We start from the raw sequence: 26,869 nt of genomic DNA, 5'->3' as shown, positions 1-26,869 counted from the left end.
TGGTCATGCTTATGTAACCTCTGACTCATGTTTAGTAGCTTAGGATAATTCACAAGTACAGACCAGTTGGTAGGTTCAGTAGGTTTTTACGATAGGAACTAAAGCAGTGTTTTTCCACCTTGGGGTCGGGACCCCATGTGGGGTTGCCTGGAATTGAAATGGGGTGGCCTGGAATTTCTAGTAATTGATAAAAATAAAAAATAATAAACTTACAAATAAAAAATGTATGGTGAGGTGAGAGAGAATCACAATCCATAAAAGATATGACAAACTGTGGTACTGTTTATCTTTCAAATGTTCATTGTGGTCAGTTTCAGATGCTGCAGCTCTTTCATAATTCATAGTTTGAGTTCTTGTTTGTTCAGTATTAATTGTCAGCCTTGTAAATCCAAGCTGGACTGACTGTACATATCCTGACCAAGGAAAATAAAATTCTCTTTGTGCAGTAATCTACACCTGGCTTTTCTGCCTCCGTCCATAATAATATACATTATATAGACTAAATGTCATCTAAAATGAATGTTTGTTTGCAACATAGGATAGCAAACTATAACATGATCAAAAACAAATTAATTCTAGCAAAAAAAAAATTCTTTGTTTTGAATGTCTGGGATCACCAGAAATTTGTGATGTTAAAATGGGGTCACGAGCCAAAAAAGGTTGGGAACCACTGAACTAAAGTGAGTACGGAATGAAATGGCTGGAGTCAGGAAATGAGGAAGTGATCATTATTTTGTAGAAAAAGATCAAAGTAGAGAAACAAAACAGATGAACAATAATGGATTTAGATTTCTATAGCACTTTTTTGGGCACTCAAAGCCTTATATATTATCGATCCATTATTCATGCGCTCTCACATTCTCCCTCTGGTGGTGGTAAACTACATTTGTAGCCATAGCTGCCCTGGGGCAGATTGACGGAAGCGTGGCTGCCAATTTGCATTCATACGCATTCATACACCAGTGTGAGTGGCACTGGAGGCAAGGTGGGTGAAGTGTCTTGCCCAAGGACACAACGGACAGACTAGGACAGACTGAGCGGGATTCAAACCACCAACCCTTCAGTTATTGGAGGACTCGCTCTATCTCCTGAGCCATGGCCACCCGCATTACAATTTAACCATGACAGTCAGTTAGTCAAGTCAAAATTCTTTTAGGTCAGAGTTCAGTTCTTTTTCCTGGTGGTAGTTTGAGTTTTTGCCACTTTGGTGTTTCAACACTCAAGAAGAGAATGATGTTCTTCAATGGAGGTTTTGGTTCAGTTCTGGCCACAGGCTCGCCATCTCGATCCGGAGAGAATCCAGGAATCCGATCCACGGTTTTCACGGTGCCGAGATGAGGCACCAGCACAAACACAACAATGGACACAATTGCATGGCCTCTCTAGCTCGTGCTCCCATCAACAACATGAGCCATATATTTCAACACGGACTGTCTAACAGCCTTTCCCGTTCATTCTCAGACTGCAAAAACAGAGAAACTAATGCGTGATTCCATCTGCTGTTCGGAAGGCGGGACTAATACTCTTAACAACAAATGAGAAGTTCATTATCACCCAACGTGACAGTGAAAACAAGAAAGTAAAGTTAGAAAGAGAGGATCACAGTTCCTCTTTTCAAAATAAATGTTTTTCAAAATAAAGTGGTGCGAATGCATTAAAATAAATATAAGGAGAGAAATGAGTTTGTTTTCTTCACTGGGTTACACTTACAACATTAACTGTGCTTTGTTTATTACTTATAAGCCAGAGAGGAGCAGACTGAGTAAAAAATAGTCATAAATGTATTGCACTGGACATTTTTATTATGCCAATTAAGGGTGGGGGCAGAACCTATGGGGAGCAGCCACTGTCGGCCAGAAGTGATGAACCATTGTTGATTCTGGGAGGTCAGTGCGAGTAGATTGAGTGGAAAGCATGTGTTGGCGTTTGTTGTTTGTGCAGCCATAAGCTTTACACTCCGCCATTGTCTTAGGGATACGACCCAGCACCGGCCGATAATATGTCATCTTACACTGGTGTCTGCTGAACGGGGTCAGTGACCAGTCCATTACAGCCCAGGTAATCAGACAAAACAAGTCGGCATCACTACTGGTGCTGGAACAGCCCCTGAAGGAGGCAACATGTCACTAACCATGTCTGATAGAGCAGTGACTTAATACTTGCACGTACTTGACAACAGGCTATAGCGTAAGTTACCTGACGGAACCGCTAGTATTGTACGTGATCTTTTGAAACAGCTAATAATGAAAATTCCCTTCAGGTACCCTTTGAGCAGCCTCTACAGAACTACAAAGAGTAAAACACTTTTTAAATAGACTATATAATAGATTTTCTGGTATGATGTGAGTATTACAGCATCAGATGAACAACTTGAGGTACATTAGACATGTAGCTACTAATTTAAATTTTCTTTTACTATGATTTAGTTGTCATCAGTACCAAGTAATCTAAGATTTGTACTTTCACTGTTTTGTACCTTGCCATTTTGGTTTCATTCCACTGATATACAGTTGGTGATTAAGAGGCTTCGGTTATTATTTCGCATGGACAGACTAACTATTACTCATGTCCTCTATTACCAACATTTTTCAGGATGGTAATGATATCTGTAAAAGGGTTAATTCAAAGGTTTTTCACCACTTTATTACAAATTTGTAAAATTTCTGAACTCAAATGTGAAATTCAGGGGAACAAGCAGATACAGAAATGACTCTAAAACATAGCCCAAAGACAAACAGGAGTTTTAAAAGGTATTAGATTGGAAGGAGATGTGAGTCAGGTGGATGGATAATTACACGGATTAAGCTTTCAATAAGCTGCTTTTGTGGAATTTGCTCATTCACAGGATGTATATTAGATTTGAGGAGTTTAATGAAAGGATTAAACCAACGTCATGCCCTGCTGCCAGACGAACAAATTAAACAATTCACCAATCAGCAAGTTTTGTATTCACATCTCTTAAAAGGAAGGTCAGGTATTGTTAATCTTAAACTACAACTTTAACCATCATGAGTTCATTCTGACTGAAAAAGTGAAATGATATGAAAGGGATTATCTTCCAAACAACAGTGTAATTTTCTCATGAGTTGACAGGTGATATGTACATACCTTACTGGCTCCGGGCAGTAGGTGCAACTTGACATAAGGGTCTGACAGCCCATTATGGTCCATTGGCTTGAGCCCCTGTGAAAAAAAAAACATTTAAAAAACTGTCAGCTCATACTTATGCTGGGAAACCTCAGCCCTGAGCCTGCAACCAAATACACTTCTGCAACAGCAATGAGTTCTCCAACATGATACGACCATGATACCAAAAAAAAAACATGAATTAAAGGGGTCATATTTTACTAAACCCACTTTTATTAGTCTTTGGTACATTTTTTTGTGTATTTGGATCCTAATAGTTCAAAAATTTTGAATTTGAATCTTCCAGGTGCTGCAAAGCTTTCTTTGTATTCATTTTGGCAAAAATCAGGTGGATTTCTACAACCCGTTTCATTTCCTTCTTAATTTGTTACTTTTTATAACTAGCTAAGTCACCACATTTGTACATATAAGGTCAAGACTTCCGACGAACATTTCTCCGAGTACACCATAATTGTTTGTCAGCAGCAGTGGTTGTATAAAAATCTGAAGATATGTCCAAACTTCAAGCCGATTACCTAAAATGTTCAGTTGTTGGTTGTATTAATGAACACAAGTGGCTGAACGGGACAGATCAGCACAGCCAACAACCTGGAGGGGGTGGAGCTTGAAGTGGCTCATGCGCATTTAAAGGGCCAGCACTCAAAACGACCTTTCCGGTGTCACTAGTCAGAAATAGGGTTGAAGATGGACCTGTGGAGTTGAATTAGTGAAGAATTCAGACCCAAACATGGCATTTACAGTTTTTGTAGACCACAGGGAAATGTTTTAAAATGCATGATTCCATTTTAAAAAAGCAAAATATCACTCCTTTACAACACTTTGTGTTTTTTATTTGTCAACGCAAAAATCAAAACAGAAATAAAAGCTGTTATTTTTCTAGGTTAAAAAAGGGTTGGATAGAATTCAGCAACTGATTTTGTCTGATTTTCATATTTTGTAGAACAAGAAGAAAACTACTGGAAAACAGAAATGGAAAAAAATACCAGTTTCACAAGATAACAAATAGGATGTGAATGAACAGGCCCTGACAGTGATGTAATATTAACAATTGCATTCATTATTCAGTAATTTCATCTTTGAATGTCATCAATTCTGTTGTTTACATTCAGAGACATCATTTGTAGCAGCGGCATCTTTTCTAGATGAACTTACAATTGAATTACACCCTGATGATCTGCACAGATTCTAAATAGATCTGATCAAACCTTGAAAAAGACTTGAACCTTGAAAAAAGGTCAACACAAACAATTAAAAGCCAGTTCTCTTTTACAGACTGGATAAAACATAATATGGATAAACTTCTAGTGCTAATGTACACATACGCTAGTTTAATCTAACACATTCAATTATATAATTCAAATCTTTTCAGTGTTATTGTCTGGTCTCAGTCCCTGCAGGTGTGTGTTATAACAAATAAAATGCAAAAAATGGTTCTTATTGACTGAAATGCTAGTTAAGATAGACAATTTGTCGAGAATTTTAGCATCACTAACATATGTTGGAAACAAGGCTTTGAACTGATGATAATAGAAATAAAGGCCTGTCTGTAAAACAAGCTTCCTTCAAGTAAAGAAAAAAATAAAAATAAAAAAATAAAAAAAAATAAAATAAAATATATATATATATATATATATATATATATATATATATATATATATATATATATATATATATATATATATATATATGCCTGAGGTAAATGAAGTATTTAACTATTCAAGGAAATATATGTAAATAATCTATTCTACATGATACAAATTTTGCATCATTTTAATAAATTTATTACATTTTGCCTGATTTCAGCTTTTTGGATTTAAGGTTTTGGATAATATTGACCAGGAGTACTCGTATCCCAGTCCTACCACAATATTTCAATACTAAAGTTTGATCCTCTATGTCATTGTGAACCAGAATTTAGTCCAAACTTATTTCTGAAATCCAACCAAGTTACTTCTGAGCCTGGATTTGGTAATACTGAAAAGTCTATGGATCACAGTGATACAAATCCAAAGTAGGACGGATGACCTGATCCTAAATAGCAAAGTCACATTCACATTTAGCATCATAAACTGGGACTGATATAAACTATAATTTAACCTCACTATGCTACAATTAATTACACTGGTCTACAGTTTATTTTATTTATTTTTAATTATCTACCTCTGAGATAAACCTTCCATACTTTAATAAGATGAATTGGAAAACAAATGATGTAAGTGCTATTTAGCTGATGATTTCAATGCATTTAAAAAAAGTACTATATATATGTATGTATGTGTGTGTGTGTGTGTGTGTGTGTGTGTGTGTGTGTATATATATATATATATATATATATATATATATATATATATTAGTTTATGTACATTTATACAGTAGACTCATAAATCTTCCACTACAAAGAACCTGAGAAGTGAATGCACTGTAATGTGCAGAATGTTTTTCTTTATTAGTGACTCAAACTTAGATAAGTTTCACTACTTTTATTCTGGAGGTATTTTACACATAGATCAGTGTTCTTAAAAAGTCAATGATGATCACAAGGGGATATTTGTCCATCTACTCCGTGCTTCTGTGCAGTTATAGTCAGTTATTGTCAATGAGTCAGTGAGCATTTGTTTTTACAGGACTGCGTGGGTACGATGTAATATTCAGATGGCAACATTGGATTTATTTTGACCACTAGTCACTAATGTCTGTCCTTGAGCTGCATGAAACATCCAGAACAGCTCCTTTAAGAAAGAGCTCCCACGTCCCACTGTGAAACACTTCTGTGACTAAGGGAGCGGGTGTAAAAAAGGAGATTTTAGATTACTTTGAAGAGCAAATCAATGTTCGTCATAGACTGAAAGTGGATATAAAGGTCACTCAAAACTAAGGATGGAGAATTGGGTCTCAGAAGACATGAGTACCCCATGGGTAAAACAAAACAAAATACAACTTAACTGAAGGAATTTAACTCATTTTAAGGTGAAGACACACCAACCCGATTTTCAGCAGTCGGACATTGTCAGGCAGTCTCACGAGATCGGTGACATGAGTCTGGTTGGTATGTTCTGAGCAATTGGCCGTCATTAAAGCCGTCGGCAGTCTTTTCAGCCGATTCAACTTGTGTAATCGGCCACTACCCGTCATTCAGTCGGATCAATCTGATTGGTGGATGGATAGCCCTTGACTAGTGAATCAGTGAACAAGAAGTTTCCATGTGAATACAGCTATGCCAAAGTACTTCACACTATTACTGTCTTCTATAATAGAACATTCACTGCTCTTATCATATCTGAATGAGTGCCAGTCAGTGTTTTCTATGGACTTCATTCATTCCATTAAGTGAACACTGTTAGCATTGTTAGCATAATGTGATTTCTCCTTAGTTTTCGCCTGCAACATCTTTCTTCTTCCATAGGAAGAAGCCCGAGAGCTGACAACACATGTATCTTCTTATTACTATCCATCTGTTCAACAAGTACAACACCAACAACCCTTCTTGACTACTTAACACTCTGCTGACAACGACTGACAACAGCGAGCTCTGTGTTTGGTCTAGCGAGATGTTCTGTCTTTTCTGGTTTTACGTCTCATACAAGTGCAGAACGTACACTGCAGTCAGTAGTCGATTTGGTGTGTTCTTCACGCTTTTTTGACTGTGTCAGGGAGACGGGAGCCAACTGATCAGTCAGGCTACCTTTTCCGGTGACGACTGGCAGTTGGGTTTATGTGTCTTCACCTTTAGACTCAGCTCCTCAAATCTCACACAAATGCACTTTTCCCTCATCATTTACATGAACCAGCATGTTTCAGTAAGTAGACACAGAAATAAAAGAGAGAGATTAAAAAAAGGATGAATATTAAGGCTTAGGCTGTCTGGATGTCAGAAAACAGACTCCATGTGGAGGCTAATGTTGCTTGATATCTGCTGAGTAAATAAGCTGTTATAAAATAGTTCTTCATTGGCTGCAAAACATTTGAAGCCAAGACAAAATACTCTTTAAACTCACACCTGTGGTCACAATAAATTGGTATTACTAGGCCAAAAAAAAAAAATTAAATGTTAGATTTGTTGTGGATTTAAGTTTTCTCAGGGACTGAAGCACAGATCTGAAAAAGACATGGGAGGAAGATAAAAAAAGCAAACAAAACAAAAACAAAAGGAGAATGGGGCTGGTCTGAATGCCACTTTTGGGCTCTGGAGCTTCACCAGGAGTCAACAACAAATATTTGAGGCTTTGTATGTGAGTGTGTCTCTTAATAAACCAAAGATACTGCAGCACTGACTTAAGCTAATAACTTAAATTCCTTTCCAGGCAGCACTCGATTCTCTAGTACAGCAGACTGTAAACATGTTATTCTTGTTGCGCTTGTCTTTGTTAACCTTTTATTCAGCTCAGAACCAGAGTGTCAATGCCTGCGTAATACATTATAAACACATAATGTTATATGACAAACTGAGATGAGAAAACAGAAGGCAACAACTTAACATGACATAATGAGTTCAACTATGAGATGAATACCTGATGCCTGGTGTTAAATGGGCTAGAGGGCTAAAGAAGTAGTAGAAAAAAAGGAGTAAATAAAAATGGTCTTGCAGTTTTTTTCTAAACACCTCTGTTTCTGAATAAGGCACCTGTCTGTGATGCATGTTTGTGATTTTAAGTCTAGATGAGAGACCTGGAGTCGGGTCTTTGTCCACACTGAACAACTGAGCAGCTCAGACTCATATCACAGTATCATCATGTGCAATATTCAATCAATCAGCCTATCATATATATATATATATATATATATATATATATATATATATATATATATATATATATATATATATATATATATATGTCACAGTAGAGATTGAAATCCAGTAGGATTCGTAATCCTACTAGGACAGATAGGAATTTTAGTTTGTCCTAGGACAAACTGAAATCCTACAAGAAATTAGGATCTGAAGATTAACCCTAACCCTAACCCTAACCCAACCCTAACCCTAACCCCTAACTCTAACCCTAACCCCCTAACCCTAACCCTGACCCTAACCCAACCCTAAACCTAACCCTAACCCCTAACTCTAACCCTAACCCTAGGACAGATAGGATTTCAGTTTGTCCTAGGACAAACTAAAACTAAAATCTGTCCTAGTAGGATTACAAATCCTACTGGATTTCAATCTCTACTGATATATATTTATATATATATATATATATATATATATATATATATATATATATATATATTATTATATATATATATATATATATATATATATATATATATATATATATATATATATATATATATATATATATATATATATTAGTGCTGGGCAGTGATTAAAATTTTTAATCATGATTAATCGCATGGATTTCTGTGATTAATCATGATTAATCGCATATATATATATATATATATATATATATATATATATATATATATATATATATATGTATATATATACGCACACACACGCGCACACACACACACACACACATATATATATATATATAAGACTTGACACAGCTCAGCTTATTATCATATCATTATTTATTCTCTTGATTTTACTGTAATGGACTGGATGACGTGTTTGGGAATAAATATGTTCTGAACTTCCCACTCCTCAAATACTGTAAATGTTGGAAATAGTTCTTGCAAAGTGTTGTATGTGTTTACATGTGCGGACTACAGTGTTCACTGAAAAATAACATAAATGGCACGTTAAGTAAACAACATCTCTGTGTTTCTTTACAACTATTCAATTAAATGCTAAAAAAAACCCAACTACATTCCGTTTAAGAGGTAGTTCATCTTCAGTTGCATTTTTGTTGCTGTTTTAATTCTATGAAACCTTGCCAGATACCTCTAATTAGTGTAACTAATAAGCTGCACAACGCTGTGATTGACTTTGATTTTAAAACAGCAAAGGGCTCTTGTTAAGCACTAAACCCCAGCCTCTTGGGAAACACCCACTATATCACTCAGTCCATAACATTTTAAGTGTTGAACAATGCTTTATCAAAACTATGATTTTGGGGTCAACAAGATGTAATCATTAGTAATCAAGCAGACTGATGTACATATACAGTAAAAATGGAAAAACTAGATGTAAAAGTTTAACCCACAACTGAATTGAAAACTAAAATACCTTTTAGCTGTTGACTCAAAGGATTAGTTATAAATAATAATAAATAATAAATAAATGAATGAAAATAAATGAACATTATTTTGTCACTTCAGCATTGATAGACAATTATTTTAATTAAACCTGAAACCAATCAAACCACCATGAGCAGACATAACTCATGATTCATTTATTTTATCAGACATCGGTGCAGATAATCGTAATAAACTGGATGTCAGATGGTGTAGGATTGGAAAGCGGCAAAATGTGTGTATGCCACTGCTGTGTTTTGTCATTTCATTTTCTCGGTCAGAAATAATGAACATTTCAAAAACAAACAAAAACAAAAAAAATCCAAAGATATAATATAATAAAATAGATTTTTGTATCAGTCTGATGCCATTGTCCACTAGCTTTAGCAGTCTTTATTTAATGGACAAAAATCACACACAAAAAAAATGATATAACGTCTATTCACCCAGAATTATCAGGTTTCATAGAGGCTCAGAGCGTGGTGCTCTGCAGGAATTAGTGGCAGTGAAATGCCATTCAACTGTGTGTGTATTAAAAAACACAGCTTTAGATCCTATCTGCATAAAATCTGCACACACACATTCATTTCTTTAATGGCCACTAATAAAAAGGTCAGTATTTTGTTTTACAAAAATTACATCTGAGAATCTGAGAGACCACTATTTCTACTATTTATGAGTAATGATTGAATAAAATTTCTCACAAATTCGTATGAAATTCTTCTCATTTTGAATATATATTTGCAGCAATTTCAATGTCTGACGAATAACGCAAAGAAAAGACATTTCTCCTTCCAATGAGGGGTTTGCATCTTGTCATTTATGCCACAATATGATGATTTGGAGTTTGACCTTTTGATATTGATACTTAACAGGACATTAACATAACAGCTTTGTCGCTCTGCTGTGACACATCAGGTCTTTAAATATGACACAGATCGTGAATTTAGACTCAGACAGGTAATATGTTGTAACAAATGTGTTTCTCAAGTGATTTATGAACATGGTTTCATGACAAAATGATCATGATCCATTCTAACAGGTGAGGAGAGAAGGTGCATTAAGCAACTATTTGTAAAGTCTGTTTTTTTTGTTTTTTGTTTTTAATGTTGGCTACTGAATATGCAAAGTAAAAAGACTGATATGAGTAAAAAAAAAAAAAAACAGTACAGCATGATGAATTTAGTAAAAGTCCTGCTCTTTGTTTCACATATGCACTTTCATGAAGATACTGCTAAAGGCCTTTGTTTGTGCCTAATAATAGTAGTGGAATGATGTGTCAGAGATAGAAGAAAAATGAGCTTTTCTAATTGAAATCTATTTTGATGGTTGAGTCGTGAGATGCCAGAGGGTTGAAGCGTTACAGCTAGGAGTTTCTACTTTATTTTAGAAGTTGAAAATGTTCCCGCTCTGTCCTTTAAAATGATGCTTTTTATTGTACAAGACCGTGCAGACACAAACCAAGGCCTGAGATGGGCTGCATACATGAGCTGAAGGCTGTTCTCTTTAGTCCTATTGAGCAGCAGCTGAATACAAACCCACTGTAAACTGCTGTAATTGGAGGAAAAGATACATGCACTGAGCCGGGTCTGTAACCCTGCTGCCGGGATTGTAAAAGCAAGGCGATCCTGAGAAGCAGAGGGATTTTGCTGTCTACACTACTTTATGAAAATAAGGCAATACAAGGGAGTCAACATTCACTTTTCAGCTCCAATCTGAGGGCCAGCCATGACCCTTGTTTCACATTTTCCCTTCCCTTATCTGAGGAACACCTGGGCTGAACTATACATGTAAAATATTCAAATATGCATAATATGCCTGACTTCAAATATGCTTGATCTCTTTTTTCTGTGAATAATATATATGAATATGAACCAGCTCCAGTGCAAGACAGTCAGATACAGGACATATGGGAAGGAATATGCAGTGAAATAGTGCATATCTAATAACCATCTCCACCTCATGCATGGAATTTAAATGGAGGAAAATTAAGGGTAATTAATTCTTTTTGGACACCAGAATTAGTTGCAACAATGGGATCAGCAAACTGTTGGGAATTTGTGGTACACAGACTGGGACGTATTCTGGATGTGTACTCAAATAAAGCACATTCTGAGATGTTGAAGGTCTGACAAGAAATATTACACTGTCAAACATTAACATTTTACAAAAGAACTGATATTAAGGAAACACTAGGAGTAATATTAGGAGACACTGATAGAAGAACAGTGTAGTTCTGGGTGATTTGGCAAAAAATACAATCACTTTTTTTTTTTCTATTAATCAGTATCAGTATTTTCCACACTATAGGATTTAATAATAGTGGTAGTGGTGAACAGTATTCTAATGACTGAAACCAAAAGAAAGATGTTTCATCAGTTCAATTTAAGAATATAAAGATCAGCCCACATTTTTTTCAACATTGTGAATAACTTGTAATTTATTTATTTATTTATTTTACTAAAAACCAATTATATTAAAATTGTTCCAGTTTCAATATTCACCCCCCTTCAGGTAAAGTCACTCTTGCTTCGCTATACAATGCAAGGTAGATTTCAGGCTGAAAAGTGGACCTGAATGCACCCTGAAGTCCCTGTGTCTCAGAGGCAGACACAACAGAGGGCAAAACATGGAAATGAAACTAAATACAGGTGTTACCTATGTTACATGACTATTTTACCTGACAGTGTACTAGTTGGCCTTCAAATATTTAACCACCAAAAAGACAATCCACATAGTTTTGCAGCTCATTAAACGTTGAATTTATGTCTGATTAGGTGGGGGACAGATGTATTTATAAAGAGCAAAACTAAAAAAGTCAAAATCTCATTATGGTTATTAATGTTGGTTTTCAAGTTTTGAAATCCAACCAAACAACCAAACATAAAACATGCAAAGGAAGGCTTGAAACTGGTCAGAAAACGTAGGAAAAACATACATTTATATAAAATGGTGCCATAAATGTTTTATCAATACAGTAAAGTGATTAAGAGACACTTAAGACATTGAACAACACAAGTGTGTCTCTCTTCTGAACCATATCCTCCCATTACTTCACTGTGCATGTATGCACACATTCCCCCCTGCTCACAATGTGGAAGGCAAATATGACTATGATTGGCTGAAATTGAAATAAAAACTGAGTAGAGAAATGTGCAAGCTTTTCAAATGAAAACTCCTCATCCAAACTTTCATTTCCTAATATTTATATGCAGCATTGGATGTTAAAAATTTTCCATTTAGACTGTTTATCACACGTATTGAAAAGGCACTATGAGAGCTGATTGGAGAGGTTAAAGTGTTGCCTTCATTTACCTATATTGTTGCCTTCAGAAAACACCTGAGCTATCATCTGAGTGGAGGCACATTATGTGGGTTTGGACCGGCATGAAGAGACAGCTGCGTCACGCTGCTGATTGCGTGAGCACACTGTGAATACTCAGTTGATCATAATTACCAAGGGTTGAAGAAAAATGACCACTGCAAAAGGCAGATGGGTAACATGCATCAGTGTATTCACACACCTCCCTCTCACACATACTCATTCATAACAGTTCCTCTCAATAACAGCCTTTAAATGCTGTGAAATGAAGTCGTGCTCGCTTTGTTTTGGGGAATTATGAGCTTCCTTGTCATCTTGCAGAGGAAGTGGAGCGTGGACGGGGGTTCGGTAGATGTGATGGTTTCAGGCTGGAGCTGGAGTGCAATTGGCAACACTTTAACAGAAAAAAACACACATGCATACACACACACACACACATACAATGCTGCCACACTCAACTTCTGCAACGAGTGTTTCAAGAGATTTTCAGTTAAACCTAAATCAGATTATCCTCTGGATGTTTGCATTTGGGTAATTCCGTGCCAAATCACTGGAAGGCTCCCGACTCACCATCTTAGATTTGCTTCATAATTTTTTATTTTGATGCCCTTGTAACAAATAACAACTGTGCAAAATTTGAGGCCAATATCTCCTAGTTTTGGAGATATTAAGCCTACAAAAAAGGGGCGTGCCCCCATATTTTAAGTGTTACAATCAAACATCCATAGTTACAGGGCTAATAATTTTTGAACTATTCATACCAAATGGTTCACCTTCTACCTTCTATATTCAACAGCTTGAATAAAATAGTTTTCTTCAGAGCACCAACTTCATAATTGGTACATATATCAAGTAGACCTAGTTCTTTTCACTGATATAATTTTTTTTGTGGTAGACCTTGTCAGACATTTGCTATAAGCAGTCAAAATACAGACTCAACACATTTTTTTTTCCATTTTTAGGGGCATATATGAGAGAATATAATTTTTGTCACAGATATAACATGTTTTTCTGGCAGTACTATAACTTGTCTCATATATTAAAAAGAATCAGACATTTGGTGTCATTAAATCTGGAGATATACAGAGCCAAAAGTGCTACCATGGACAAATGTGCATTCCAGGAAGCCATGTTTGGCATGCCATAAATCTGCAAATATCTCACATACAAAGCTCTCTATAAGTGTACCTAGCCTTATTATATCCAGGAATTAGGTGTGAAAATTTGAACCATTTAGTATGAACAGTTCAAAAGTTATTAGCCCACTAACTATGGATGTTTGATTGTAACACTTAAAATATGGGGCCACGCCCCTTTTTTGTAGGCTTAATATCTCCAAAACTAGTGGAGATATTGGCCTCAAATTTTGCACAGTTGTTATTAGTTACAAGGGCATCAAAATAAAAAAAATATGAAGCAAATCTAAGATGGTGAGTTGGGAACTTTCTCTAAAATCTGGTGATTTGGGACGGAATTACCCATTTGTTCTCTACCTTTCAGCTCAAATAACAGGATTGGCTGTTGTAGTTTTTCTTCTCTACTACTGAGTGATTGCATCACTATGGAAAAGTTAGTGACGTGTCTTTTGTTCATTCATTGATTCTCTGTAAGTAAACAGTTATGTTTACTTCAGTCTGTCTCCATAGACCCAGTGACTACTAATGGCTTTTCTCCAGTGTTTGTGTTGTGTTGCCAACTTCCACTAGGACAAATATAGATGGCCACAGATGGATAGCGGTGAGGTTGTTTTTCTGAAGCATGCTTTGAGTAGTAACAGTAAGTCAACTGTATGAGGAATGGATCAAACCTGTCAAATCAAATATTCACAGGTGCTTATGAACGTCTGTGGATTGACAGCAGTTACTGACATCTCTGAAACTGCACATTCTGTTGACAAATATGTCCAGATTTCAGCTCTGTCAAGTCAGTCAAAAATCATAAATTAAATCAAATGTGTCTGCTACCCTGGCACCATAATTTGTTCATACCGTGCTCTCAACAACGTATGATTAGTGACAGACTTTTTTGATTATTAACTTCTGCTTTTTCAAGTACTGACATTGAACTCAGCCAAGCAAACTCTCTTCAGTTTATCTTTTAGTCCAAGAGAACCTTTGTGCCAAATTATACATCATTCTCCAAAGTTACTCCTGAGATATCACTTGTTTGTCCATTCTGCAGGACTCAGTCATTTATTCATCTGCTGAACAGCTTTGTCATGGAGAGGGTCACAGGGGTGCTGGAGCCGATCCCAGCTACTTATGGGCGAAGGCGGGGTAGGCCCACACCCTGGACATGTCAGTTCATCACAGGGCTGTCTGCAGGACTCAATCAAGTCATATTTTTGTACTTTTATAGTTAGAAGTACAATAAGAATCTGCAATAAGACAAAACAATACATTTTATGGCTGATTGTACAAAGACTCCTAACTGTGCATACTTAACCCATAAAGACCCAAACAGCCACCAGCAACCACAATCATCTACTGATCTGAAATGTTTAATAACCTCTGAACCACTAAACCTATTAATATATTGAAATAACTGGTGTAAAATGCAGTTTTTCCTCTTTTCCTGGTCATCAGATATGACCCATTTGGATGTTCAGAGGCTCCATAGTGAACGTGGAAACACTATCACCTTCTACAACATTGATTCACCAGTAAAACCCATGGAGTTGGATCAATGAGAGTGGATGGAGACACTTGGATTATGTTCAGTTATTGATGGATTTCGACTGAAAAGTATTTTTTTCTTCAGTTTTCTGTTTCTGATATAATAACCCTCAACTTTACTGTGAGCTTTTATGAACATCTACATGGTCAGTGAAATAAAAACAGAAAAAAATATTATTATTTACACAGAAAACAATGCAAAATACAGAGGACAAAATAATAAGAAATGGCGATTAATCACTTAAGAAAGGTTAAATATAGAGAAAAATGCATTTGGAATCTGACACAAGAGTAGCTCTGGGTCTATATGAATTAACTTTAAGACAATTATGCAGTATTAGTGCAGGCTAGTCTGAATGCGTGATTAAAGTCTGACTCCTAAAATAATGCTATATGTCACTAAATGTCTCTGGGATTTGACAGAAACATAAGTTTTGATGTTCTGCTTAGTACTCACATGCCTGCAAATGACAGCCACAACATGAGTGCTCTCTGCTTGGCAGCTCTGTTTGGATCAACTGCATCCTTTTCTGGCACTGTGTGAATTACATGGGTTTCTCTGTGTCATTTGCACCCACAAAAGCTGTACAATCATCAGTGGATCTGGCCCTAAAGCTCCAAAAATGCATTTGGAGGCCTCTATTTATGCAAATCAAAGCCTCAGTGATTGAGTGTTCTCTACCTAGAAACACAGCGGTATCTGTTCCAGGCGACTTAAGTTAGAGAGAACTTTGTCTCATTTGCACAACTAAAACATCCATCCATTAGAGTTTCTTTACAAATTTAAGATTATGACAGAAAACAAGATCCCAGCCTTGAAATCTTGACAGAGCATGAGTCCCTGAAGGCAATAAATAAATTTGATCCTGACATTCAAGAGTCAGTATTTCTGTTGAATATCTTACGACTTAAAAAGACTTTAGAAGATGAGCTGAATGTAGAACTGAACAAGGAGGCCTGGGATGAATGTTTAAAGAGGACATGATTGTTCGGTCAATGTCAGACATGATCTATGCAACTACAGACTGAATTATTCCAGGAAAAAGCTAAATCTTTTTTTTTTTTTTTTTTTTTTACTGTTTCTCCTGTCATCTGCAATTTAAAAAATTACTCATGGTCAAGTACACATCTCTATGGAAGGGCATCTTCCATTGGTTTTCAGAGGGGTTTGGGACTTGGTAGGTTCATATTCTATGAAATTACAGTTTAGATGTGTGATTTGTGATTAAATGAGAAAATAAAAATAAAATAAAGGTGATGTGTTTGACGTGATTTGTACTGGAATTAGTTTTGGGAAAAGACTAATCTGATGACCACAAGATGAAGTCATTTTTAATAGTTTTAACTGTTTTTCTTTTAACCTTCGAGATAATTTTGCTATGACTGTTCTGTGCCTGTATGCTTCTTGTGGTTTCTTATATGTTAATATTCTGATATTGTGGCAATTCAGATGTCAAAAATTAAAAATTAACACTATTTACTGAGGATCTACAGGAATACACTATCAAAAATTGATAAATAAATAAATGTGCTGCATACTGGTTTCTCCTTCTGGCCTTTCATTGACACAATTTCCATACAAGAATCAATGTTTCATCTTATGTATGTCTCACAACATGTAAGAGCTCCTGTCTCCATTGTCTAAGATGTATTGCTTGTCTATGTTTTTCTTTCCACTATCAGCTTCTTCATCAGCACAGGCATATGTCTTCATTACCATATCTGACTGGTGTGGTAGCATGCAGGTGGAAGAACCATCAATCATCACAAGCAGCAGATAACAGGATGCATGAAACACACCATTGATCTCATTCAGATTGAGCTGACCTGTAGACGTACTCAAGAAAGGGTTAATACCTCTGGAACCACCTGGGATCAGGGTAGGTGCTCAGGTCAAGGCTTCTTTAGACAAATATGGGGCAGATTAGGGTAGGAATTGTGGAAAAGCGACAGATGGGTCCCATTCATCACCAATGAACGTCAACACCGATGATCCCAAGCCTTTAAGAGGGGAGCCCTAGAGGTGAGGGCGATGTCATAAGGTCACACTGAGACACATTCGTTTTAATGCCACTTCAGGCATTGATAATGTGTCACTGATTTGGCTGGGAAAAAAAAATCTGCACAGAGACAGATTTGAGTGTTTATCTCCATGAAGACAATGTTAACTATTTATGACATTACAGGAATAGTCCATGTTTTGGTCATATTCCAATCAGATCTGTAAAAAAATTCAAATTCCAACTTGATATCATTGATACTTACTGATTTATTGTATCAATCCACTTCCTATCTGTTATAATGGGGAAATTTTTCAAAGTCGCACCAAATCCAGAATCAGATCCGGATCCAAATAATTTCACTAGCTTTTGTTGACATCATCATAAAGAAGCTCTATACCAAGTTTGAAGTAAATCAGAATTGTAGTTTCGGAGAAGAAGATGATTGAAATTTTTGTAACGGATGACAGACGACAACGATGGACGCCGCATGATGACAATAGCTCACGGCCTGTCGGCCGGTAAGCTAATAAGCTAAAAACAAAAACAAAACAAAAATGTCCACCACTAAGGACATTACATAATTTTTTTTGAAAATGCATCTGAAAAAACTGTTGCATCATGATGTTTCCAACATAGGCAATTATTTAATTTAAAAAAGCCAAAACTTGTACTTTCCTGGGTCTCAGGAGGTTAAGTGTGCTCTTATGAAACAAAAAAGGGGGACAATTAAAAAAAACAACAACAAAAACCCTGTTCACACCTACAGTGTATATCACTTCATGATGGTTCGCCCAAGACACTCATGGCTCTCCAGTTCAGTATTTTTTGTGTTTAAGCTAATATATCTGACATTCCATCAGACAACTAATATCTACAGTTTTAAATGTGTAGAACTTTGAACTGTGTTTTAATTGTGGTGAAATGCTTTTGACTTTATGAACTAAATGCACCTATACAAGGTGCAACAGGCCTCATTCTGTTGAATTCTTTAAGGCTTTCTTGACACAATTCACTGTTATGTTCGTGTTATGTTCACTTTAAGGTCTGCAGGCTCCTTTTAAATGCATACTTCAACTGCTATGCTGCTGTTTCATATATTAAATGTTCCAGAGTCCTTTCCACGCTGTGAGGCAGGCATTCAATCACCTTTTCCAGTCCACATGGAGTAATTTTCTCTTCCTTCCAAAAGAAAATAAAAAAAGAAACCAAAATCACCCTGCACACAGCAATCAGTAATCAGAAAAATGGTTTGAGGATGCCATGTTAAGCAGTGATGCACCTATTACTAAATGTTAAATGCCACATGTGGTTTAATTAAAAATGTAAATAATCCTGATGTATAAATGTGAAATGTAGCTAGCTCTGGGAATCATGCCTGCTACTGTTTACATATGAATACAATGATGAGCATAATATCAGGGAGGATTGGTAATGAAGTCACAAATGTCCAGCAATGAGGATGTTTTCCTTATCATTGGTTCACCTGATCTTAATGAAGTGACAACCACAAGGATTCAAACAAAACAACAAAAAAACAGATGAAAGACTTTAGATTTGTCAGTCCAATGTCTCTGTAGGACACTAGACTGGACCTGTACTGGAAGCAGAAGAAATGACATTGAACTCTCCTGAAAACATGAAAATGTTCAACATGATGTTTAACACCACACTGTGATTCAGGTTTGGCTAGGTTCAGGCTGAAAACAGGTCGGTTAGAAATGGGTGGTGAGGAGGTAAGGGCTAACACGAGAACAAGGATTAAAAGTGACAGTATACACTTTGTTTGAAATGAGACATGAACACTCGTCTCTTGTGGTTTGAACCTGCAAAACCCTACAAAATGTGAATTATGTGCAGTAAGTCATGCAATAATCTTCTGTTCTACAATATCAATGCAATATTTATTCAATATTTATCAAAAATGCACTATTTCTATATAGACTTGAGTTCGTATGTATACATACTGTTCATAGATATACTGTACATACTGTTTTCATTAGTAATACATCCTGTTATTATTGTTAATATTATTCACAGGTATACAGACTGTTACATAATGTTAATACTGTAAATATTGTGTCTATTTGTATTTTATGTCTTGTTTTTATTCTTAGTTCTATTTTTATCTTACTTTTGTAAAATTTTACATTTTATTGTCTTATCTCAGTTTTAGTTTTTGTGATTTTTATGTTCAATCTATTCTTATTTTCTGAAGTAGGGCTACTTGTGTTTTATTAATATTGTTGCACTGACTGGAAAAGCGCTTTCATTGTACACACAATGACAATAAATTCTATTCTATTCTATTCTATTCTATTCTATTCTATTCTATTCTATTCTATTCTATTCTTATTTCTCCTTATTTACCCTACTTCAGTTCATCCTGGGATAATGACCAGATTTAATATGCAACGTCTTCATAAACATTTTAACCAGTTGTGATTCTTCTGATGGGAGCGAGTTATAAGTGTTTCAGGGACAGTTTGAGACTTAGGATGCTGCTGATCTGAGCCAAATGTCCATCAGTAAAGGAGTCATATGTAGTATTTGTACTTCAAAATACTCAGTAATGTTCTAAAATCATCAATTGCATGTTTAAAATAAAGAGTTGATGATATCCAGGCGTATGTGCAAACTAGCGCTGCAGTAACAAATCAATGAAATCGATCCAAATCTATTCTTAAAAGAGTTGGCAATGAAATCTGCAGTTGATTTGTTGGGTCTTGAGCACGTTAGTATTGAGGCATGCCCACACACTATCCAGATAACTTGAGTTGGTTGAAGACTATAGCTTGCTAGCAGTGACGTGCAGTCAGAGGAGGCAGGGGAGGCAGAGCCTCCCTTGTCAATCTTGAAAAGAAAAAAAACTTGACTATAAAATATAATAAATGTTGATAGTTGACAGCCGGTATGTCCTATAAACTCATTTTCCGTTCGAATCCAATATTGTTATTATTATTATTATTATTATTTTTTTTTTTTTTTTTTTTGTCAATTAGAATAGCAGAATTTCCGCATGCTACGTTCAAATACAGGGAGGAGATGCGCTGTGAGGCAGCGCTGTGCTGTGCCTCCAGGAGAACTGTCTCCTCCCCTCATGAACTCTGCTGGTATCCGATGAAAATATTGTGTCGCTGTCCCTCTGTATATCGCAGTTAAAATGCTTTCAAACACTCTGATTACATGCTCTATCCTTCCATAATCTGCATAACGTATGGAATGTATTTCTGTGATGTGTTTAGGCTCGCAGATTAATCTTAAAACCGCAGTGAAAAAGTCACGAGGGGAGGCAAACAGTACCCCTGCCTCATGATAGATGGCGCCTGTGAGTCCACAGATTCATGCGCTTATAATCTTCTTCGTTCTTTTTTATACACTTTAATTCACCAGGATCGGCGCATGGATTTCATGTACAAATAAAGGTAAGACCATAAACTTTTTTTTATTTTTAGTTTGAAATGGCTCTTTTTGAAGGTTTCCTGTTGAGTTCCTGCCAGTCTACCTATGCTGACTTGATGCAGAGCCCATATACCCAGGCCATTCCTTTTGCTCACTCTCTCTATTCAAGTTTCTCAGGCCACCATATATTTGTAGATCTGGCTCTGAAAGAGTCAGTGCCTCCCCAGCCATGAACCCCACTGCACGTCACTGCTTGCTAGTCTCTAGCCATAGCAAGTCTATGTAGCGGGCAAGTGCTTGCTAAACTGAGGCGCCATAAAGGGGGGTAAACATGACAAATTCATGGGGCCCAGCATTCCCAGGGGACCCAGTGGCTGTAGGTGAGAAGTTGTGAAAATTTCATGTAAGCTCCGGAGTAAAAGAGAGGCATAGAAGCCGGGAGTCGGACGTCCAAAGTTAAGTTTCACTTTCAGTTTCACGCCAGTTACGGTAGTTGAGGCACCTCCACATATATACGTCCCACCCCCCTGCTCCGACGATAAATTTACAGATAGTTTATTTTATGAAGGGCCCACAATGTTTACCTTTCATGGGGCCCACAATTGCTGCTATACCCAAAGCCATTGCGGGAATGTAATCATTAGTGACTTGTCTGTAGCCTATATTGCTTTGGGTTAAATACTGATCTTTGAGAATTGAGTCTTTTGTGTTTATTCAATGAATTGATTAGTTATTAAAATAATCTACAGATAGATCTCTTATCTAAAGGGTGAATCTTTCTTTAATTAAGTAGCTTACTAAGTAAACTGGTTATCTTTGAGTCCAATGCGGTCAATACCCACAAGTCTTTGCATTTTCTCATCACTTCTTGTTATGAACAGGTTCAGTATCAATATTCTGACTTGTTAAGGTCAGTGATTACTTAAAAAAACTGTAGTAGAGGACAGAGCCACAAACATTAGCATTATTATTTAAAAGAACATTAGACATTTATTCACAAAAAAAGAAATCACATTATTATGTCACTGGAATGAAATCACATAGTTGTATAAGTGAGAGGTGGTAGGGTGGGTGTTAGCTAGGGGTTGGTGGTGGAATCAGGGTTTACTGATTGACACTGGTTTAAATTAGACTATTGATTAGAGGGGACTGGTGAGGATATGAGCTTATCTCACTGGCTTACCTTCTTGTATCTGGGGATAGGAAGCTGTTTTCCAGCAAACATAAAGCAGCGACACACAGAGACGATGAGAGCATGCAAGAGAGTCAGGTGGAAGAAACAAAGAAGATAGCATGAGAAACAAAAGACAAAGCAAATAAACAGACATGCAACTAAAAAGAGCAATAGCTGTGAAGGAAATGATTAAAAAAAAAAAGAAGACAGAAAAACGACAACATGCCATGAGTGTGTTCTTTATAAAATGACTTGGTTTACACAACTCAGAGCCAAAATGTCTTCTGTGGAAACAGACTGAGAGGAAAAATTGATTAAACTTGCATTGAATGTGAGAGGTGTGTTGATGCAGTCAAGTCTTAAGTAAGATTCATCGCACAGTTGCACCATTTATCTACATTTGGATTTAAATCAAATGCAATAACATACATGAAACAATAAAATGAGCTTGAATAAAAAGACCAACATTATGTCCCAGTATGAGCAGTAAATCAGGAGACAGACTAGGTCATTGCAGTGTGGAGATCAGATGGAGGGGGAACGTACCAGCCAGGTTCCGTTCACAGCTCAAATATATACCTATCAACACAATCAAGTTGTATTTTCATCTAGGGGGTTAAATCCCCACAGAAAAAGGAGAAGAACATGGATGTTTTTTAGGATAATCTCAATACTGTTTCTTGTTCAATAACCCTTTTAGGTGACAGGCTGTTTTCAAGTTTCTCCTTCGTATAGGTAAACATACAGATTCTGTACCTGTTGGGCCTCCCTAATCTGAATGACAAATGGCATGGAATAACAAATGACCTAACCCTAACCCTAACCCTAGCGGTCATTCGTTATTCCATGCCATTTGTCATTCAGATTAGGGAGGCCCGTAACTGTTAACCCCTAAAGACCTCACCAGCAGCTGATGACCAAAAACATCTACTGATATAAAATGTCTGTTGACTTACAAATGACTATTCCTATCAATTCATTTAACCTCTTAAGACCCAGATATGAGTTTTCTGTTCACATTTGTGGACAAGAGTTTCACAACTTCATAAAAAAAAAAAAAAAAAAAAGAAAAGAAAAGAAAAGAAAGCTGTCCACCACAAAGGACATTCCATAAAAATTTTAAAAACTGCATCTGAAAAAACTGTTGCATCATGATGTTTCCAATATAGGCACTTGTTTAATAAAAAACAAAAAAGCTTGTACTTTGCTGACATTTCCTGGGTCTCAGGAGGTTAAATAATTCAGGTAAAATGTGTTTTTGAGTTATGTTAATACAGCCTGTTGACACACTGAGCAGGTACATTTTCTAACCAATTTACTCCCGCTCTAGCTGCTTTTGAGGAGAATTGTAAATTGTTGGCTGCTAATTGCTCCATGTTTACATCATGCCATTTACATTGGCTGTGTCAACTATACTATGGCATGTGGAGAAGCTCTTTTTTTTTTTTCACTTTTTCATGGCCTGAAACAACCAATGCAGGTATTTATAAGGTGCTTTATCTAGCATGTATTTCTAATTATTCTTGTTACAAAAGCATGAATAATATCAATGAAAATGTTATTATAAAAAAAAAACAAAATAATATAAATATTTTTACTTCAACTGTAGAGGTCGACCGATATGGGTTTTTCTAAGGTAGATGCCGATTTTAAAAAAAATTTGGTCAGCCGATGGACGAGATCTACAGCTGATTTTTGAGGCCAATATTTAGAGATTAGAGATTTTTTTGAAAGCACATTGACCATAAAATACAACTGAAACACTCAGATAATTAAGATTTGTTTGCAGCAATATAAATGAAATTGTTAATACATGTACACATAGTACTCTTTTAACATGTATTGAACTTCAAGTGCTGCCCACCCACACAGGTGCCTGATCAAACATCTTGTAACATTTTTACTACTGATCAAATATCGGGAAAAAAAATTAAGGCTGATTGCCGCTTTTGAAAAAAATCTATATATCAGTCTATCTCTATTCCACTGTCAGGTTAATTTTGCCATAATGATACAAATGCTGTACAGTAACACTTTATTTTATGAATATATATGACTGGAATAAGAACATATGAAAATATACTGAATATAAAAACGCACTACCTTTTTTTTTTTTTTTTCAAACATCTGGCTTGGAAACCATGATGCCATAGCTTCTAAACACAGTTTTTGTTTGTTTGTTTTGTTTTTTTTTTTAAATTTAGTTTATTTTGAATATGCAATAAGACAAAGTAATCTTACTTAGTCCTTAGAAATAAAACATGTAGTAAGAAGTCATGGAAGAAAACAAAAAAAAATCTTATACATATTCATGACTTCATTTGCACATGCGAAAAGGAGTAGAAGGAAGTATAACTTATTTAATCCCACCCCTTCTCCACACAACAGTCTACCCTTTAGCTTCCTATCAGCAACATATATGAAAAGTCAAGTCCCTTAGATCTTTTGTAAGTAGTTAACCTCACTTGTCATCCTCAGAAAGTTTCAGAACAGACTGTCTCATTAACACATTTGACTCCACTAACTGTACAAGAAATACCAAGACACTCCTAAGGTGGATCAGTAACAGGTATGCGCCCCATTAGCGTCAGTAACTCCCAGGAACAGACAGTAACATCTGAGATAAGGCTTCCTATTGACCTGGTCTCAGTCAATCACCAACAGATCTGGTTGCACTGAACCGTTGCTGAGGACGTACAGTGGTGAAATGTTAACGCTGACATTAATCCTCCTGGATCCAGGTCTGGTTCTGAGACCAGACTGAAGCAGACTTATTGTCCTTTTTGCTTTTATAATCTTTCCTGATGTATATTTCATTTTGTGATCTTTTTAAGCGAAGGGACAGATGCTACTCCAGGAGGGTCAGAGAGGATTATCAGCTCAAACAATGAGTTCATATTCCAGGTCAGACATAAGACTATATTATACACTGAGCATAAAAACAACTAAAGCAGGACCCAAATGTTATCCATCATACATGCAGTCTGAGATTGTTTTTAGCTGCAGAATACACATGGGAGCTATTCCATTAGGCAGGATTAACTTTGCTTCATGTAAGTCGGAGTTCTGTCCCATTGCTGTGGTTTTTACATGAATTCCCGCTGAGTTATCATAGTACTTTGTGAAAGTGAACAAGTCTGCTCTGGATGACACTGTCACGCTTAGTTTATTTGCATGCTAAAGAATGAAATAAACTCCCAACAAACAGGTGAATTTCTGTACTCACATTACTCATACAATAAAATTAAACGGAAAAAAAATCATGTAATACAAATAAAGAAGTCCAAGAATCTCACGTGTCACCACTTTGTCTCCAAAATCAGTCAAAAACTTTTAACTATATATTATTGCATTTACAACTCATTTACCACAAATATGCACCCTAATCTGCCTCAAATTGGCACCAAAAACAATGGTCATCAGGAGAAAGAGAGTTCTGATAATATAGATGAGCTAAATAATAGTTATTCAAAGTGCTTCATGGAACATTAGAGCACAGATTAATATAATAAAATGAAAGACACAAGTGATATGAACCTAACACTTTTATAGTTAGTGCACTCAGTCTGTCAGCAATCTTCTGCCATACCATCTCATTGATCTATTGCCTTTCTTATAATCATATCTTTAAATTCTTCATGCAGCTTCATCAGCGGCATTTGTTTAGCCGCTGAGAGGATAGATGCAAACTGGTCTTGAATCAGCTTTGTTTACACGAGACTGGATCCCATTAGTAGAATGACTTGAGACTAATGTCCCTTCCACACTGATGCAGATATTTTGCAAGACAGACATTTTTCTCTAAATTTGGGCGTCTCATAAATGCATAAGACCACTTTCTGAAGTGACGATTTTCTGTCTGTATCTTTGTGGACAGGGAAAATGACAGAGTTACCAGAGCAGCTTTTATACTTACTGGAGCCTGACACATCCTGCTGTGCTCAGTCACTAATTCTGATGGTACAGTTGATAGAAACTTCACATTATTGAAGGTTCAGTGGAAGCAGATGGCCAATAAAACGCTGTCTTTGAGTTGTAACAGCAGGAAGAGCACAGGTGTCACTAATAACATTAATAAAGGTTTGAAGGACCCTTTATATGAGGGGGCTTTTTGGAAAAACATTTCAGGTCAGGCTGAGATTTTTAAAAACACTCTAAAGTGGATGTTTGGGTGTGTATTCACGTCACATCACAGCCATTCTGCTCATTTTGCTCAATGAAACTGCACATGAAACATCAAATCCAGGTGTATAAACCCATGTCTGACCTGCAGTAGACTGAGGCCAGCATGGACTGGCATTATGGACACATCCATATCATGTAAAGAATAACCTTCAACAAGCTGAAGTTTATACATTAACTTGTTGTTCATGATCATTGTCATGACAGATTAAAGCTTTTGCATCTGCTCCGTCCAGTCTTATCCACTTTGGCCACAGTTTGAACAATAGAAACATCTGTTTGTCCGAGCATTTGTACTGGTTTATGGCTGTTTTTCTGTAATCGTGTTAAGATATTTTGCAAAACCAAGATATTGTGAATAGATTATTTTTAGAAAAATATCCATGTTCAGTCATTACTAGGAGGTGGCTCTGTTTATCCAAATGAGCTGTGCTTTCCTTAGCTACACTGTTAAAATACCCTCATGGTTGGTTTACAATTCTTTTATTATAGATAAATACAGAGTTAACTGGAGAAGTTCTTCCGTTTTGTTTTAGGAAAGTTAGCATCAATGAAATTTGTTCTCTTTTTTAACCTTTGAGTTAAGTTTATGTTATTCTTGGCAAAAAATATATGTATACCAGTATCTTTATCAAAATCAATTAGCTTAATACATGAAGCCTTTGTCAGTAATATCCTGAAATTCCCCACATGATCAGCGATTAAGATACAGAACAGAAATGCATGGAAAAAAATTGCCTATTGTCAGCATTTTGGATACTGTCATTAAGCAGATTTCGGGGGAGCTCATGCCTTATTAAGATGAGACATGCTCCCTCCGGTTTTCCCA

At 36.2% G+C, this 26,869-nt stretch overlaps 1 protein-coding gene across 2 annotated transcripts in view; it reads right to left on the bottom strand.

The window, feature by feature from the left end:
* The window catches only part of doc2b (double C2-like domains, beta), a 260,480-nt gene that overhangs the window by 84,745 nt on the left and 148,866 nt on the right, over nucleotides 1-26,869 (bottom strand). The window contains exons 3-4 of one of the 2 annotated variants that reach the window (XM_030154266.1): nucleotides 21,868-21,891; nucleotides 3,109-3,183 (exon numbers count right to left, since the gene is read on the bottom strand). In XM_030154266.1, the coding sequence (XP_030010126.1) occupies nucleotides 3,109-3,183; nucleotides 21,868-21,891 (99 nt within the window). The remainder of the gene's footprint in view (nucleotides 1-3,108; nucleotides 3,184-21,867; nucleotides 21,892-26,869) is intronic. The other variant, XM_030154267.1, reaches the window with a different exon arrangement.

This window comes from Sphaeramia orbicularis, chromosome 14 (assembly GCF_902148855.1).
Source record: "Sphaeramia orbicularis chromosome 14, fSphaOr1.1, whole genome shotgun sequence".
Classification (NCBI taxonomy): domain Eukaryota; kingdom Metazoa; phylum Chordata; class Actinopteri; order Kurtiformes; family Apogonidae; genus Sphaeramia; species Sphaeramia orbicularis.
This window is presented reverse-complemented; position numbering and strand designations above follow the sequence as displayed.